Raw genomic sequence first — 17,836 nt, forward strand, 5'->3', positions numbered from 1 at the left:
CTGTTTTGTTGTTTTTTTTTTAACAGTGACACGCAAGTCATCCGATTTATGTCCGAGTTGTAACCAAAAAATTCCCATAAAGACTATCAACAAATGCATGCCCAAGAAATAATAATAATAATAATAATAATAATAATAATAATAATAATAATAAAACTAATAAGTTAAGTAATATAAAACTGTAAACATTTTTGAACTTTTTTAAAAACTTAAACTTCCAGTCATACATTTACATAACCTTAACGTGCGCAGTTTAACAGAGGAAAAAAAAAAGAAAATAAATAAATATTTTAAATATATATTAGTAAACTGATCGCATTAGAAGTGAAGATGTCAATAGAACAGTTAATACATACGACTCCCCATGACCAAGCAAATATATATTTATATATATATATATATGTATATTTAAAAAAATTGTCCTGTAGGTTTTTGGACCCATCCCAGTACAGTTCAGAAATGGACTTCTCTGATCAGCGGTCACAGTAGTGTATTCCGAACCCACCCTGGTTCTTTTTGTGGTCATCGTTCCTACTGCTGTGTTAAGAGCAAAACATTTTGTTCATCACTTTGGGGAAAGCCAAGTTATCCTTACTGGGCTCCTGATGCTGCAAAGCTATTGTGTGTCCTTTTATCCCGCTGTTTCCGGTGCGCTCCGGAGCTCCTGTCTCCAGGATGGAGCCTTTGGTCGTGGTCCAAGAAACCGAGGTGTTGGTGTGGGACTGGTTCAAAGTGCTGTGTCTAAACAAGGGGTCGTGAAAAACCCCATCCACCCAGTTTCTAAGGGTCGTGACTGGGGAGTCCTGCTGTCTGTCAAGACCACTGCTGGGTGATGAGGCCTCGGGGGAGGAGGACATGGGGGGCTGACACCTGAGCATGCAGGACGGGTACTCTGTCTGGTTCAAAGAGGTGGCCGTCTGGGCCAGCGACCAGATGCGTGGCTTGTTGTCCAGCACTTGGTGGCCTTGCTGGAAGCAGGTTTTGGTCTGCCGCAGGTCGCCTGGATCATGCTCCAGGTCTTCAGCAACTGCAGTTTTTAAACAGTTCTTGGCCAGGTCACGGTCTCCTTCCAGAGAAGGTCCAATGGCCAGCTTCAGGGCAGTGTCCTTGAGGTGCTCACTGGTGGCCAGGTGTGTGTTCATGTGGAACTGATGCTTCAGCTCACACTCTGAGCTTTCAGACTCGATGGCGTCAAAGTCGTCCAGGTCGCTCAGCTGAAGTTCCTTATCCTCGCGACTTCTGCTCTCTGACAAAGAAGAAGAAGAAGAAGAAGTGTTAGTTGAGGAGTTGTGTAGACATGCTAGAAGAATGATGAATACTTATGACAAAGTTATGAATCTTATGTCAATCCAAAATGTACCATAGAGTCCAGTATACCAGCTCTGCCTAAATAAACGACATCCAGCAGTGTCATATAGAACCGAAATGGGTTCTTCTGCAGTGATACCACTGAAAGTGTAGTTTTAGTCCCATCAATAACTTTTCAGTGGCTATTTTTACAGAACCACTCCTGCAAATCATTTGTTTGATTGTGAAGAACATTTATAATGTTTCAGGATCTCATAGTGGACAACAGGGTACTGGACTGCTATTGGAAAGCAAGGACAGGAAGCTGACCGTCATCATTCGTTTCGCTTTTGATTTGGTCCTCCTGTGAGCCTTCCTCATCCTCCCCATATCTCTTTTCATCCGAACACTTGTTCCTCGGTGGCCAGGTCATCTTGTTCTCCTTCTTGAGTCTCCTGCGGGCGTTGGCGAACCACGTGGAGACCTGGGTGAGTGTCATCTTGGTGATGATGGCCAGCATGATCTTCTCGCCCTTGGTGGGATACGGGTTCTTCCTGTGCTCCTGCAGCCAGGCCTTGAGCGTGCTGGTGGTCTCTCGAGTGGCGTTTTTCCTCCTGGTTCCTCCATCCATGGAACCATATCTACAGAAGATGAAAAACGGACTTGTGAGCAAAGCTTTGGAGTGCTGGAAAGTGTATTTGAATTTGGAGTGTTGGAATGTGTGCACTGAAAATGCTCCATATTCTGAACACTATCAACAGAGCTAAAGCCCTTGGGGGGTGGTTCATGAAATAAACATTTAAACGGATGTCTGCTGTAGTCATGCCACTTCACGTGGGTTAAGAGCAAATATGGATTAAATGGTTTGAGAGCTGAAGTGAGCAAAGAAATCGCTTTGAGTGTAATAATAAATATAATAAATATAATATAATAAAACCTTTACTTCTGGTCTAATTACGTCTGGTGTTGACAAGCAGCCTGTACCAAATTCAAAAAGGTATATCTACTGTAAATTAATAAAATACAATATTTTAAAATGTAATCATGGTTCTATTACTGATGTCATTTTTAGTATGCACTAATTTCTAATATAATGCTGTATCACCAAAGAACTGTTTATTGAAATATAACTTACAGAAATATCTATCGGCCGATATTATAACAGTCCTTTTATTTTCAACTTCAGTTGTGTCTGGAATAAATGTTAATAACCAACACCAACCCGAGTCCAGATTAGGATAGAACTGAACTAAAACACGGCATGAGCTTGAGCAAAGAAGAACAGTTAGCGAATAATAACAGAAACAGGGCATTTCTGTATTTACCGTGTAATTATTCAGTCAATACACAATATCACAAATCTTTCAAATGGATCTGCCTAGTGTTGCTCTGTTTAATTGGCAATCGTCTGGGCAAGTAATGAAGGCCAATATTCAATACCTGTCATACTGGTACTGCCCCAGGGTGGGGTCATAGGGGTAGTAGGCTGCAGCTTGAGTGATCCCCGCATGCGCAGAGGCCGTCCCATCCTTAGTGTCAAATGCTCCCTGAAATAGATGATTTAAAACCTTTATTAGACCTTTTCATTAAGTGCAACATTTCAGACGCACCAGCACTAAGTTCTCATGGGGTTTAGGCTACATATTTGTATCCATTGTACACATATATCACAGCCACAGGATAGATACACATACACATAGAAATCAGCTGGAATTCACAAGTGGGAGCTCACCAGTGAATAGAAAGCCGAGGCGTCAGTGCCGTAGACGTAATTGCCATAGCTCTGACCGCTGGTGTACGGGCTGCCGTAGACCAGTTCGTGCCGAGCGGTGGCCAGCAACCTGCTCTCATACACTGGGCAGTAGACTGGAGGCTGAGCTGAGGCGGCCATTCCGGAGTCCGGCACGGACCTGGAGCTCGACTCGCAGCAAGAGGTCAGAGAGCTGGTGGTCATGAGGAACTGGAAGGACAGGGAGAGAGAGAGAGAGAGAGAGAGAGAGAGAGAGGGTGGGGTTGAGATAATGCAATGTCGGTACAAGAAAAAGCAACAGTGTGTTTACCAGATTAGACCCCGGTGAAGGCACAGCAAATCACACACTTATTATGATGTACAGTTTCTCTCAAACTTTAAAGAATACTGCGGGATCCAAAGTGATGGTTAGGGTCTACAAAGCTGCATCCAGGTCTGCTGTGTATATCTTCGGTATAACAATACACACATTAAGAAAACAAGATACGAACATGATGTGTAACATACCCTGTGTAAATATTAATCTAGCTTATCTCAGAAGGCACTAATACCTAAACAGTACTGACTTCACATGAACAGTGTGGGATTTAGAGCAGCAGTGTCCTGGTCCAAGATGCAGGAGTGAATTTAACGCACAAACAAATTAATACCAATAATTCAATGTGCTTTTTGACATTAACATGCATCACCCACTTGAGGACTGCCCAGGAACCCCACAATGTGAAATAAAGCCCTGTACAGTTTTAGACTGGAGACTTTGGGGAGCCCCTAACCTGGATGTGTAAGGATTTAGTTGAAGACTTTCAGTGTGAGCAGATCACTGGAGAGTGCACTGTGTGCTACGAGCATACATTTATTGGCACGTGAACGCCGTTCCTGACGATAACAAAACCGCAATAATAAACTTTTTCATTGTACGCGTTGTGTTTGGAACTCCGGAACCTGAGAGCTGAACGAACACAGTCAGTGTTCTCCTGGGTGCCGCTACAGACTCTGAAGAGCCATCGCAACCCCAGGATTTCCAAACTTGGCACGAGACGCCGTTTTCGCTCAGGTGACAGCGCGCACGCCTCAGCGAGGACAGACAGCGTACGCTGTGGACTTTTTTTTTTTTTTTTTTTTGGCAGTAGGCTACACTCTGTAGTTCCCCAATGACATCTCAGCTGTGGCTCACTGCCAAAAAATGACTAAGTGAATAAATAAAAAAAGAAATAAATATAAACACCCTCGCCACTTGTTTCCGCGCGCGCAGGGTCTCCAAAAAAACGCGGCAAAACGTGCTGAAACGAAAAGCAAGACTTAAAATCCCAACCGTAGACTCTCCCACCCTTCATCTGCCCACCAGCCCCCTCCCGAAAACGAGGCACGAGCGCACGAGGGGTGTAAGGAAGGTGCGGGAACCGGGAATGATAAAGCGTCCCGGGACGCGGCTTACCTGTGGCGCAGACGAGTAGGGGTATCCGAACTGTGGATAGGACATGGCAGGGTCCACGGAGAGAAAGAAAGAGGAATACAGAGAGAGAGAAAAGAGGGAGAGGAGGCGAAACAGAGAGAGAGAGAAAGAGAGAGAGAGAGAGAGAGAGAGAGAGAGAGAGAGGCAGGGGGCAGAACGAGAGAGACAGAAAGAGAAAAAGAAAATAAGCGGGGAAGAAAAAAAGGTACAGCAGCTCGTTCACTGGACGCAGCGCACCGCTGGCATGGCACGCGCCGCACCAAGAAATAAAGAGAGGATTAAAACAGTCGAAACATAAAGGAACAAAAAAATAAAAATAAAAAAATAGAAAAGAAAAAATGGTTCGCAGAAAAGGCACGCGCTTTCCTCAGTCCCTCAAAGCTGCGCGAGCGCCTGCTGAGGAGCCCACTGCGCTGCTGTCCAGCAATTCATCACCTCCATGTCACAAAGGCATATTTTTGTTGTTGTGGAGGGTTTGGGGTTTTTTTTTCTTTTTTTGGAAGGGGGTAAAAATAATAAAAGTAGTGTAAAAGACGTCAGCCCGGACGCACGACGCTTTAAACGTCCTGTGACTCTGACGTCAGAAGAAGAAAAAAACACAGCCTCTCAAAAATGAGCAGGACTCTTAACTTTAATATGCATTTGTGGGGAGGAAGAAAAAAAAGGAGCCAGTGATGGGGAAGATGGGCTGGGTTGCTTTGGGTTTGGGGTGAGTGAGAGTGGAGGGTGGGGGTGAGGGTTAGCCATTATATATATATATATTTCTATTTTTCTTTTTGTTGAAGCTGTTCCTGTTGTTAGGATTCACCAGTTAATCTCACTTTTGGAACATCAGGAAACATTGCCACAACTGCCCAGTCCCCGGTGTGGGCTTTAATTCACTCAGAACCCTGTTGAAGCATCACTAATGAAGGGTGTGCCAGTGTGAATAGGAAGGAAATGGTGTAGCTGTGTATTGTAAGGTGATGCTCACCTGTTTTGGAGATGAATGAGTGTGTTACTGCTGAGGTGTTGATTAACACCATTTTTCACAAAGTGAGTGTAAAGCATAAAGTAAAAGGAAATGGACATAGAGACAAAGAGATATACAATGTTTACATTTATGCCTGATCTGAGTGAAGGATGAAATCAGTTATTATTTACAGTGTCTTATTTAGCTTATTTATTACTAATATACTAATTTAAACAGTATGTGTACAGACCTCAAATCAATATAGTGTTTGTTCATATGCTCCTTGCTGAAATGTACAGAACTGTTTTGTACAGTAGTGTGTATATACAGTACTAAGTTATATAGTATATTTCTAATTTGTTTAGTAATAATGCATATAGTACTGAAACGCACAGAACTAATTTCCCTATGTGTACAGTCAGAATGTTCATTACAAATTTGCTTAGTTGGTATTTTTTCAGTACTATTTTTTTAAGTGTTTTTGTTTAGTGGCAAATTCTTATTAAAGAAGTATAGTAAAGAAAAAGCTGAGCAGTTATATATCACTGTTTTTCTTAGCGTTAATTTATTACTCACTATGGCATATTGAAATTGTTGCTGTGCTAATATTAAAATACTTATTATTTCAGTAATAATAATTAATACACTCATTTGTTTAGTATTAAATCTGTTTATAAGTTTGTGTAAATGTACTTATGTGTACAATACAAACAACACAATATTCCAATCTAGATAAGCCATCTTTCACATCCTCTGATCTGTTGTAATTTCACACACACACACACACACACACACACACACACACACACACACACACACACACATACACACACACACACACACACTTAATAAACACAACTCCTCATAAACTCATAAAATAAAATAAACTCCTCATCTTCTTACTCCATTTGTACAGTAAATAGTGAAGCACCACTAGTTCGGGGAGGAGTGTTTGTGTGTGTGTGTGTGTGTGTGTGTGTGTGTATGTGTGTGTGACTTGCTTGGACATGCGAGGGGCCCCCGGGCTCACACACTCAAATTAATGATGATGTTAGGTCCTCCCTCCCTCCCTCTCTCCCTCCCTCCATCCCTCCCTCTCTCTCTCTCTCCCTCTCTCTCTCTCTCTCTCTCTCTCTCTCTCTCTCTCTCTCTCTCTCTCTCCCTCTCTCTCTCTCTCTCGCGCGTTCCCGCAGCTGGAGCGGAGCTGTGTGTGAGGAGTGTGTGTGACAGCTCGATTGGAGGTGATTGATGACTATCCAGAGACCGACCAGCGCTATATAATCTAATAGAATATCATATGGGCTGGACGTAATTGCGTTTCATTTACAGATGAAGGGACCTGCCCTCGAATTGAGCTCAACTTTTATCAAGCAAAAGTGTTTGTGTCCTCTGCCTCTCAGCCTCTAATCAGTTCAAAAGAGGTGCTGAGTGTGATTACATTAACCACTCAGAATTTCTCTAATGGACCAACAGTAATCTGACTGAAAGGTATGGAATGATAATACTGGGCATTATTATTAAAATATAAGCTGTGAAATGATAATAATACAAACATGAATTCATTAAAAATGATATAATAAAATTGACATATAGGAATTAATGTATTATTATTATTATTATTATTATTATTATTATTAATATAACAACAACAAAAACAATAATAATAATAATGATAATAATAATGACAATAATAATAATAATTATTATTATTATTATTATTATCTGGGGAGTTCCTGAAATAAACTCTTTATATATATATAGTTATTCATATTTGCAGAATCAGTAATTGACAAACAATACACACACATCTATCTATCTATCTATCTATCTATCTATCTATCTATCTATCTATCTATCTGTCTGTCTGTCTGTCTGTCTGTCTGTCTATCTTTTTGACTTTTGTTATTTTCTTTTAAAATATTCTGTTATCATGGAGTGTTCTCTCTCTCTCTCTCTCTCTTTCTCTGTCTCTCTCTCTCCTATGCAAGCACGCACATGCACGCACACACACACACACACGCACAGTGAGCAGGTTTGGGTGAAGTTAGTTGTCCATGTTCACACAGTGCTGTTGTTCATTTGCATTTTTTGCGTCTGTTTTGCTGGAGCTTCTTCTTTGGTTCTTATGAAATATTAAAGGCCTCTCGTGTGAGCTTTTAGAGGAAAACCAAGGCTGAGCTCTTGTTTTTATTCACTTTAAAGATTCAGAGATGTGTTGCAGGCAGCACAAGGACATTCTCCAGCAGCCTGTGGTCTCACACGAGGAAGATGATGATTACACAGCCTTCATCACGCTGTCAAAGCCTCTGTCCATTATTACACTTCAGAGAGGCCCATAGACCAGATCAGACAGGATCTTTTTTAAAGGCTTGGACAAAATAAGCTGGAAATCAGATCTCATGAGAAACATAAAAACAGAACTGGGGCAAAGAGTTTAATGAAAGACAGGTTCTTTAAGTCCTGTCTGTCTGTCTGTCTGTCTGTCTGTCTGTCTATCTATCTATCTATCTATCTATCTATCTATCTGTCTGTCTGTCTGTCTGTCTGTCTGTCTGTCTGTCTGTCTGTCAATCTATCTATCTGTCTGTCTATCTATCTATCTGTCTATCTATCTATCTATCTGTCTATCTGTCTGTCTGTCTGTCTATCTATCTATTGAGCTATTGTGTATTCCATATAACTATGCCTTATAAATGTGGTTATAAAGTCGTACTCATCCACAAGTTTTATGAGCAAAAGCCATAAGGTTAAACAAATTACTCCAGAATTGTGCTCTGATCAGAAGTAAAGGCCAAACAGGTGATGAATAAGTTTTAGAGTCACAAATACGACAGTGAGAACTAACTAAATTTGTCTCACAGACGGATCCTGACTTGAAGCTGACATCATACGGACCAAATACAATCTCTTAATATATATAAGGATTTAATTTTCCAAAACAAACATTACCAATGATTATATGACAAATATACACCCACATTTGTGACACTGAAAAAACAAAATTTCCAGCTCTGAACCCAAGCTTTGTTTTTCACACTGGTTGGATCAGATGTACTGAGGGATGTGAACATATAGAACATATTAAAATTGAAAGAAATCAATTCTTTTATTTCTGGTTGATTGTGTGACAGCGCTTTAGGGATGGGTCTGATGTAAGAACATTTTATATTAATTACCATAAAAGCTATATTTAGCCATAAATAAAATGTCAGTTTCTTGGTTGTAACTAAAATTTTAGTCAGTAATTACAGCTGTAATAGGTTTTATATAAAAAAACAGGGCAGCAATTCTGTGAAAAAATGTAGTATTTGTTTGGTATTTGTTTAGAAAATCCACAATTTTTTGTTACAATGTGATATCCAGTCATAATTAATGGCTGACAGTTACAATGCAACTACGGTGTCACAGCTGTAAAATACAAACATGCTTGTTTCTGTCTTGCATCCCACGTCAAGCAACGACATCAGTTCTTTACAATAATGAGGGTAACTAGTGTAGTGTGTTGTGGGTAAAGTCCTCTACCCTCTACGCAGAAGAGCAGATTTTCTGTCCCTGTTTGACATGCTCACATCAGAAAAGACCCAACGCCTTGGGTTTGATTCCCTGCTTCAGTAAAACACTGAAAAATCAATCAGAACTGATGACTAGGGTTTCATTCCCTGTTCAGGTAAAGCACAGAACATATATTATCAGCTGATGTGACATGCAGTAACTATATCTGTATATCACACGCGTAGAAACAACATAGAATCCAATAAAACCATAAAAAAGTAAGTATTTTACACTAAAACCACACCATTTCAGCAGAACCCTTGCACTGTGTTTGGGTGAGAACCCTACTATAAGCAATAATATTTGTGTTAATTATAATTTATACCGTTCTCAATCCAATACAATGAATCCCACACCATACAGCCTTAATATATAACACCCATAATCTTCCTCCTGAACTATATCAAATTTGGACTTTAACCCCTTCCTTGGCAGAGTGGAGAACGTGCCCATGTTGTGGTGATTTGATTAATTTGCTGGAGCGCTGTAATGTAAACGTGTTGTGCACACTTGGAGGGCAATTTATCAGGCGACGTGACAGCAGCACTTGATCACTTCATCTCAAGAATGTTGGAGCTGATTTTATTTATTAATTTTCTTGCATATTTATACATTTACTTTCTATTTAAACAACTCAAGAAATATATCAAACTTTAAAAAAAACTTAGTGTAATTTGTTCCCCTTTTTCTGTTCTTAGAAATAAAAAGGAGCATAAAGAACTAGATATTTAAAAATGAACTGAAGCACTGAAATCTTATCTGATTTAATGAATTATTGTTGTCTGGAGAAAGTCCTTCAGTTGTATTGTTTTGATGAGAAGTTCTTAGACTCAGTTTTAGATAGATAGATAGATAGATAGATAGATAGATAGATAGATAGATAAACTCTACTTATAAAACTTGTAAATTCATATATAAAGCATTGTAATCATTACAGTATATATATAGTACATAGTAATATAGTATTGTATACACATTATTAATATAATTTTAAACTGATTGTATGTTCATGCATAAAAGCTCATACCCCAAGATTATATGCCAAGTTAGGCTCCATAGTGCATTATAACTTCTGTTCATAAGCACACTATAGACCACAATCTAATTATAGCATGATGTAACTTTCAGTGTTCTTTATAAGGCAATAAACAATGTTTTTTTAAAGTGTTTTACCTGGTTTAAGACAGGTATTTTTAGGTATTAACATCTTTTAAATTCATGTATTACTTATAAACAACACCCACTTATAATGTGTTACTGAATCGCCATTTTTACATGTAACAGTTTAAATAAAATGTTGGTAAATAAGCATTCCTTTCCCTTATTGCATATTTCAATACTATGTTTCTACGTGAAGACAGCTGTGCCCTTTTATGCCCATGAAGAGCTGATCATGTAATAATCTCTGCTCATCAGTGAGATAATGACGCAAAACACACAGAACCGTCTTGAGGGATGGCAGATTACGGTGGTTAGATGAATTGTCTCTCATTCGTCTCACTGGAGTTGAACCATGGTGTGATGAGACAGACGACTGGGTCACATTCACGTCTCCTACTTATTCAGTTTAAACTGTGTGAACGGGCATGCAGTTGCATTACAAACGCTGTGTAATGAATTAATGTATGTCTAGGCATCAAGAAGGCATTAGCCAAAATGAAATACTACACAGGAAGCAAATCTACACAGACAGCAATTCAAAAGTAAAGTAACTCTTTTGGTCTACGGTACAGCTGTTATATATCGTTGTCCAAGTTAAGTCCAATTAAAAACATGTATCTCCATTTTTGTGAATTTTTGCTTTTTTGTTACATTATTTGAACACAGCAGCTGTCTTTCACATTGTGTGAAAATTTCATAATGAATGGACCAATGGAAATGCTCCAAAATTATTATTATTATAATAAAATTATAATTTTTACATTAACTTTCATTGAAAAAAGTGTTTTTTTCCTTTCTCTTGTAAAGGTAATATTTTGGGAGGTACATGTTTTTTTTTAATGGGATAGTGACAATATTAATGTTGCCCCAAAGAAAAAAGACTTTCCAAAACGGCAACTTAAGAAGCCCTGCAGATTCCTGACTTCTAATGTAAGTTAATTTAAACTGATTTTATTCAAAGACACATTAGTATTTACATTGGTCTGGTCTTCATGAGAGTTTCTGGAAAAAGTGTTAGAAAGATGTAAAATATTTAAAATAATAATAAAAAAGTTCCCAAGCTACAGACATTCATTCACTCATTAATTGTTTGCATTTGCTTATCCAGTTCAGGGTCACAGCGTGTCCAGAGCCCACCCGGAATCACTGGGCACAAGGCAGGAACACACCCTGGAGGGGGCGCCAGTCCTTCGCAGGGAGACAAACACTCACATATTCACTCACACACCTATGGACAGACATGTGTCAATTTATTTACAATGGTATCCTGCAGAAGTGTTACCTTGCTGTTTTTTTTTCTTCTACTAAAATATAAATATGTTTTATATGTCTATGATAATAATATATGTCTGTGATTTAATAATGATAATATTATAACACTGCTATGTTTTGCAATATTGAATTATACAGTGGTCACTTGCATGTTGCTAAAATTGAACAAAATAATTTACTGTTAAATTGTTGAAATTGTCTTAATTCAAATGTATTATAGGGTTAGACTCTGGGTTATGAACATTTCATAACATCAATTTTGGATAATTTACCAAAAAGGGTTTTGGAAACCTTTGCTTAACTCATTCAAAATATATTGTACTTTAAATTTGGTCAAAATTATATCATAAATAAACCGTGATGAATGGTCTAATATAAATATTTATAATAAAAAAATAATTTCACACAAACTCCCATTCAAAGTTAGACCCACAGCATCTCACAGTGATGATGGCAATCTGTTTAAATTACCTTCACTTAAGTCTAATGTTAACCATAAGTTCAGTCCAAAACCTCATCATGAATCGTATCCTGATTCGAAACCTAACCCTAATCTGAAACTGCTGAGAGTAAACCAAGTTTCAACAGATCATTTGTAGATAAACCATAATGTTCTTTTATGTTAAATAATGTGTTATAAGCCATAATTAACCCTAAAAGGCATACTAACCATTCTGTGCACATTTCAAGGAAGTACAAAAAGAATACAGACACAAATGTAGAACCTAATACCTCGTATCATAGTTTGTCTGGTTCACATTTGAACGTCAGCTCTGTGCAGTGGTCCTGTGAGCAGTTGTTTAAGAGGCTTGGTGTGTTACAGTTCTCTCTCCATGCATAATTGATCCGAGGGCTCGTCACATTCACACTGCTCTTAGTTAACCAGCAGCAGGTGCATCACACCACAGCTGCAACACAAACACCAAAGAACCCCACAGCCCACCAGCTCTTCACACTTTATACTGCTGTTTCTAAAGCTAAGGCCTCTGTCCTTCAGTTTATACTGAGGTTGGTTATACAGAATATTACACATAGATATTAACCATTAAATGTAATGAATTGTAATAAATAATGAACATAATGCTTAGAAAAATACAGACTAAAAGAAAAAAACAATATTTGGTATTTTCCAAAATGTGGATGTTCATGGACATACTCAGCATCCTGGGATTATTAAAGCTAAATGTAATTAAAATTTTATTTATGTCCAAAAAATACATTTTCTACATAAATTGTGAAATTTGCAAGTTCTGTCCTTTTAACCTTTACACAGCCAACCCTGTGTAGAGGTGTGATCTGCTTTTCTATATTGCTCACTAGCAGCTCAACACAGAGTCACAACATTTGACTTAAAGAGGGCTAACAGTTTCATAGGTAATAGTTACAAGTTAAATATTTTTTCAGCTGAAAAAGGCTACAATCATGAAGTATTGATTAAGTATTCAGTATAGGATGATATTTGTTGTATCAGTTGTATTTATTTAACTGTGCTTTACATATACGTGCTAGCTGGTGAGGTCATTTTTGTACATGTTTTACAAGACTTTTGAGCAGTGCTGGATATTGAATATAAACAGAAACATTAAAAAAATGGATAAATCTTTATATTGGTTTCATAACATATATTTCTGTGTTCCAGTATTATTTTTTCTTCAATAAGAGGTTATTATCAAATAAGGATTAAAAAGGATAAGTAATATAGAGTAAAATATATACAAAGAAATTAATACAATGGTGCAGAATGAAATAAGTGAGAAACCTCCTCAGAAACAGACATTAATATAATTATAATAAGTAAAAAGCTGCAATAAATTTGTCAAAAAATACAATGACAAAAAATAAATCTATATTTTGACCTCAACTGAGAAACTGCATCAAAAAATATATTCAATTAAAATAGACTGAGAAAAAGACACATTTAAATGTGTAAGAGTCAACTGAATCAAGTAGATATTTCTCAGTTTAGCTTGAATAATATGGTTTTTAAAGCCGTGTAGAGAGGTTTCATGGTGCAGAAAGTCCCGGGAGATGCCATGGCAAGGATTTCTTGTACACCAGTGGGTTCTGCGTTCCTTGTGAGGCTGAATAAAGAATGCAGAGGCCCTGAAGCTATTTCAGTTCAGGGATCTACTTGTTTACTACAGAGTGGTGAGGAAGGAAACAAAGGGAGAAAGAAAAGAAGAAGAAAAAAAGGTAAATTTTGGAGTCGTCGAGTCGTGGCTAATGCAGCAGGGCTGAACAGAACAGGTAGGAGGACATTGGCCCAGTGGAAAAAGCATGTCCTGCTCACAGCTGCCAAGACGGCTTGCGCTCTACCTGCCTGTTTTCCCCCACTGAAACGGCCCAAAAAGCAACTGCATGTTAAGCAGCTATTAAAATTGTATAGTTTTAATACAGTCAAGGTAAAAATATTCAAATGCATCCCTGTTTGGCTCTGCCGGTGATTGAAGGAACTTGTGATTGAGTTTCCACATGGTGCTCCCATCTGGGACGGACGTCCCGATCCGCCGTGATATTAACACAGCTCTGTCATTAGGAGGCAGCCCATTTGCTCGGGGTTTATGGGTAAAATAAGATGCAGAATGAGAAAATAAAGTGCATTTGTGTTCGGAAGAGGCATTATGAATAAGTAATTGTAAGTGCCTGGACTACATTTTCCCGGATAATCACAGCCTCACCCACATCCCATCCTTGTTCCAAATAGATAATACATAAAGATACAGGGGAATATTGTGTGAGGAATGAATAATGACGGAAGGAAAGTATGGCAAATTGAAGTGGTGCAAGGTCACAAACAGTGAATGTCCATCTTATTTCTGGACAATGGGAGTTTGATCCAGACTGGTAGGTACCCTGCACATGATGCTTGTTTCTCTTTCCATTTTTTTTCCAAAAGGAAAAAATGAAACCAGTGATTTGGGGTTTTGGAGGGTCTTTTACTACTTGCTGGTGGGCCCATGGGGTGTGGGGGTCAGCTCACTTTATGCCACTCTCTGCTTGGACTGCTGCTGACTGGCCGCTCGACTGGACAGCCCGGACCAGGAGAGTGATCAGTGTCATACCAACCTGTCTGACATCCTGCCGGAGGGGGATTGAGAGGGACAGAGATGGAGAGAAAGGGAAGAACAAAGAAAGGGAAGGGGGCTGCAGTTTGATTGACAAGGGCCAGCGTAAGCAAACGGCATGTGTGTGTGTTCCCAGCCCTTCGTCGCTCTTAAAGAACAAAAGAGAATAATCTGATACAGTAGGAAGAAATATAGCCATGATGCTATCGCCTCTGATCTACACGCCCTCACGCCCTTCAGCATTTCACCGCTTTCAGTGCTACACATTTGCTTCTTTCCTTGTTTTCCCTCTTGCATTCCCTTCTTTCACCTCAGCCTGAATATGAAGCTGCAGTAAGAGGCCAGCAACATGTAAATCTGATAATAACTGTCCTTGACATTGTAACATTAGTTTGTCTTTGTCTACTTTATAATAATTGCCAAAGGATAAAGGTATGATCAATAGTCCAGGGTTTTTTACGAAATAGCAGTAGATTTAACCAGATTTGACCAAGCGTTTTTAAAATGTAACCCACCCTTGGGCAGCTTGAGTACTTTTTGTGAGTCTTTGTTTTTTAAATAATTGCAGGGAAGAGAAATTAAACAATGCTGACAATTTATTTTATTTATTTTTTTCGTGCTGTTATAAGGAAATGACTTCTTAACAGCTCCACATGTTTTCAGACATAAAGTACTGTCACCCTGCAAGGATCCTGCAGAGCCTTACATTCACCTTCTGACTTTGATTTTCCTTTTACTTAAACACGGTTGTCTAATCTTCACAGAAATATTTCCTGAAAATATGTGTTGACAGCACTGTACACAGTCAGAAATATTGTCCCCGTGGTGTTACCCTCAAGGGTTCATATTCAGTACCTTGAGTTAGGGAACATAATTGTACTATATTCTATATTCATTGTAGATTTTAAAATTGTGTTGATTTCATACGCCCAACTTCATCTCTAAAACTAATTATTCTATTTTACACAGTTCTATAATGAAAGCTTACAAACATTCATCTTTTATTCTATAGAACACAACTGCACAGTTGTACTTTTAAAGGTACACTTATGTTGTACATGTACAGTACATTTTTAGAACTGTGTAAACAACTATTTATATTTTTATATTATTATCATTATTAATACTTGTTCTAAATCTGACCTCTACTATCTCTCTCTAACCTAATTCATCCAGGAAACCTTTGGTTGTGGTCTTTGTGTGGAACATTTCTGCACTGATTTTGGGAACTTGTGCTTGGCTGGTTTGTGTTCTGTGTGGAGCCGTAAGGATTTCTATATCTGCAGGGCTTCAGGTGGCTTTAACCTCACTCTATGCTCCACACTGCTGTCATACAGCAGATTTCCCTAAAGATAGAGACACACTTCTTCTCTGGGCCTTTGCGAAAGTCAAGGCCTGAAGCCATTTTTCCATTTTGTGTTACAATAAGTGCCATCGAAGGTGACAACTTTAAATATGAAGTCTTTTATTGACTTATCCGCTGCTGGTGAAATGCATTTACAGCCAAATTACTTTTGCTGTTCCGTACAGAAGAGTATATTTTCTGGATTACAGTCGGCTGCCTCTTTAGTGTCTGAGAGTCAAGCTGCCGAATGCAATCAAGAGCCGAACTGAAGGAAAATTTAAAGGCTGGCCTTATGCATGTCCATCATGTTTTATCAGTCGGTGAGTTTTATTAGTGCGTTCCGCTGGTTTAGCTTTGAGTACGTTGTGTATGTAATGTATCCATAATAATATAATATCTTTTAATCAATATGTCATCTCATTTATCTCGGCTGGGCGGGTGCTACGGCCCTTGCCTCCATACACAGAGCAGAATCGGATTTGAAGGACAGCGAGAAGATTACGCTGTCATGTGGATTTTTGGAGAAAGGCATTCCTCTGCCTTTGCGCACTCTTTTATTTTCCACCTGAATAAGCACATTTGAATGGATCGGAAAGGAGTGCTGATGTTTATATTAGCATGCATTATTCCGCCACGCTACCTCCACGTCTCCCAACAATAAAGAGCGGCCATCATCGACTCCCCTCTCCTCTCCTCTTCTCGCCTCCTTCAGCGCCGCCGCTCCGAATAATATTTATAATTCCACCACAGACTCTTTCCACTCTGCCATGCTCTTGTAATCCGCTCTTTTCAAAATGTGCATACTGCTAGTGGGTTTACCCTACAGTACCTGGTAGGTCTTTTCAGTCCATGCCATTTCTTTCTTTTTCTTTCTTTCTTTGTTCCTTTCTTTCTTCCTTGAGTCTGCTGTAAACAAGCTGATTTTAGACTTGTTCTACAGTGGACTGGTCACTGGGGACCTTGGTCAGACCTTAAAGAATGCTTTCTCTCTCTCGCTCTCTCTCTGTCTCTCTCTCTGTCTCTCTCTCTCTTTCTCTCTGTCTCTCTCTCTCTCTCTCTCTCTGTCTCTTTCTCTTTCTCTCTTTCTCTGTCTCTCTCTCTTTCTCTCTCTCTCTGTCTCTCTCTCTCTCTGTCTCTCTCTCTCTCTCTCTCTCTGTCTCTCTCTCTCTGTCTCTCTCTCTTTGTCTCTCTCTCTCTCTCTCTCTCTCTCTCTCTCTGCACTTTTCAGACAACATTCCCAATCCAAATCTACCAGGGTTGACTATGTGTAATTGTCGAATTGTTAGTAAATGTCTTTAATGAGTGATTTCTGATACTTTAAGGTGCACCAAGTACAATGGGATCCTACAGAGAAGCTGCATATGAGCCTATAATCACAATTCCCAATACCAATAGCCTGTCTGACGAATATAAAACACCCCCTTACTGGGCTGTGAAGCAGAAGAAATGCATTCTCTGGAGTCATAGAGCACCACCCGATACCTGGGGATGATTTGGAGTGTTTTTCTTGTCCAGAACTATACATCGAACATCCATACCAAGACCTTACTAAACATGTTGTGGCTGAATGCATTCATTCCTCACAGCAGTGGTCCAATGTCTAGAGTAAAGCCTTTTCAGAAGGTCAGAATCAGCTGCTGCATAAAGGTTGGGACGAATGTCGATTGGTAAACTTTATTGCAGAACGTTATTTTCTGGGTGGTTGTGGTATACAATGATTCTGAAGCATATAAAAAGGAAGATACAAGCCAACACAGGCATCTGATAGATGACTAACCAGAACCGAGCTGTCCGTTCATATTGCTTGTGTATTTATTAATGACATGACACATAGAGGGCGGCATGGTGGCGCAGCAGGTAGTGTTGCAGTCACACAGCTCCAGGGACCTGGAGGTTCTGGGTTTGATTCCTGCTCCGGGTGACTGTCTGTGAGGAGTTGGTGTGTTCTCCCCGTGTCCGCGTGGGTTTCCACACGTTGGTAGATGGATTGGTGACTCAA

General features: G+C 39.2%; 1 protein-coding gene across 1 annotated transcript; it reads right to left on the minus strand.

Moving 5' to 3' along the window:
• Positions 1–542: 542 nt before the first annotated feature.
• Positions 543–4,517, minus strand: irx4a (iroquois homeobox 4a). The gene is made up of 5 exons (XM_066684102.1): positions 4,473–4,517; positions 3,020–3,247; positions 2,728–2,834; positions 1,618–1,928; positions 543–1,246 (listed from the first exon to the last, which is right to left on the minus strand). Exons 1-5 carry the CDS (start codon positions 4,515–4,517, stop codon positions 543–545), a joined length of 1,395 nt encoding a protein of 464 aa, XP_066540199.1.
• Positions 4,518–17,836: the final 13,319 nt, after the last annotated feature.

This window comes from Hoplias malabaricus, chromosome 10, assembly GCF_029633855.1.
Source record: "Hoplias malabaricus isolate fHopMal1 chromosome 10, fHopMal1.hap1, whole genome shotgun sequence".
NCBI classification, from domain to species: Eukaryota; Metazoa; Chordata; class Actinopteri; order Characiformes; family Erythrinidae; genus Hoplias; species Hoplias malabaricus.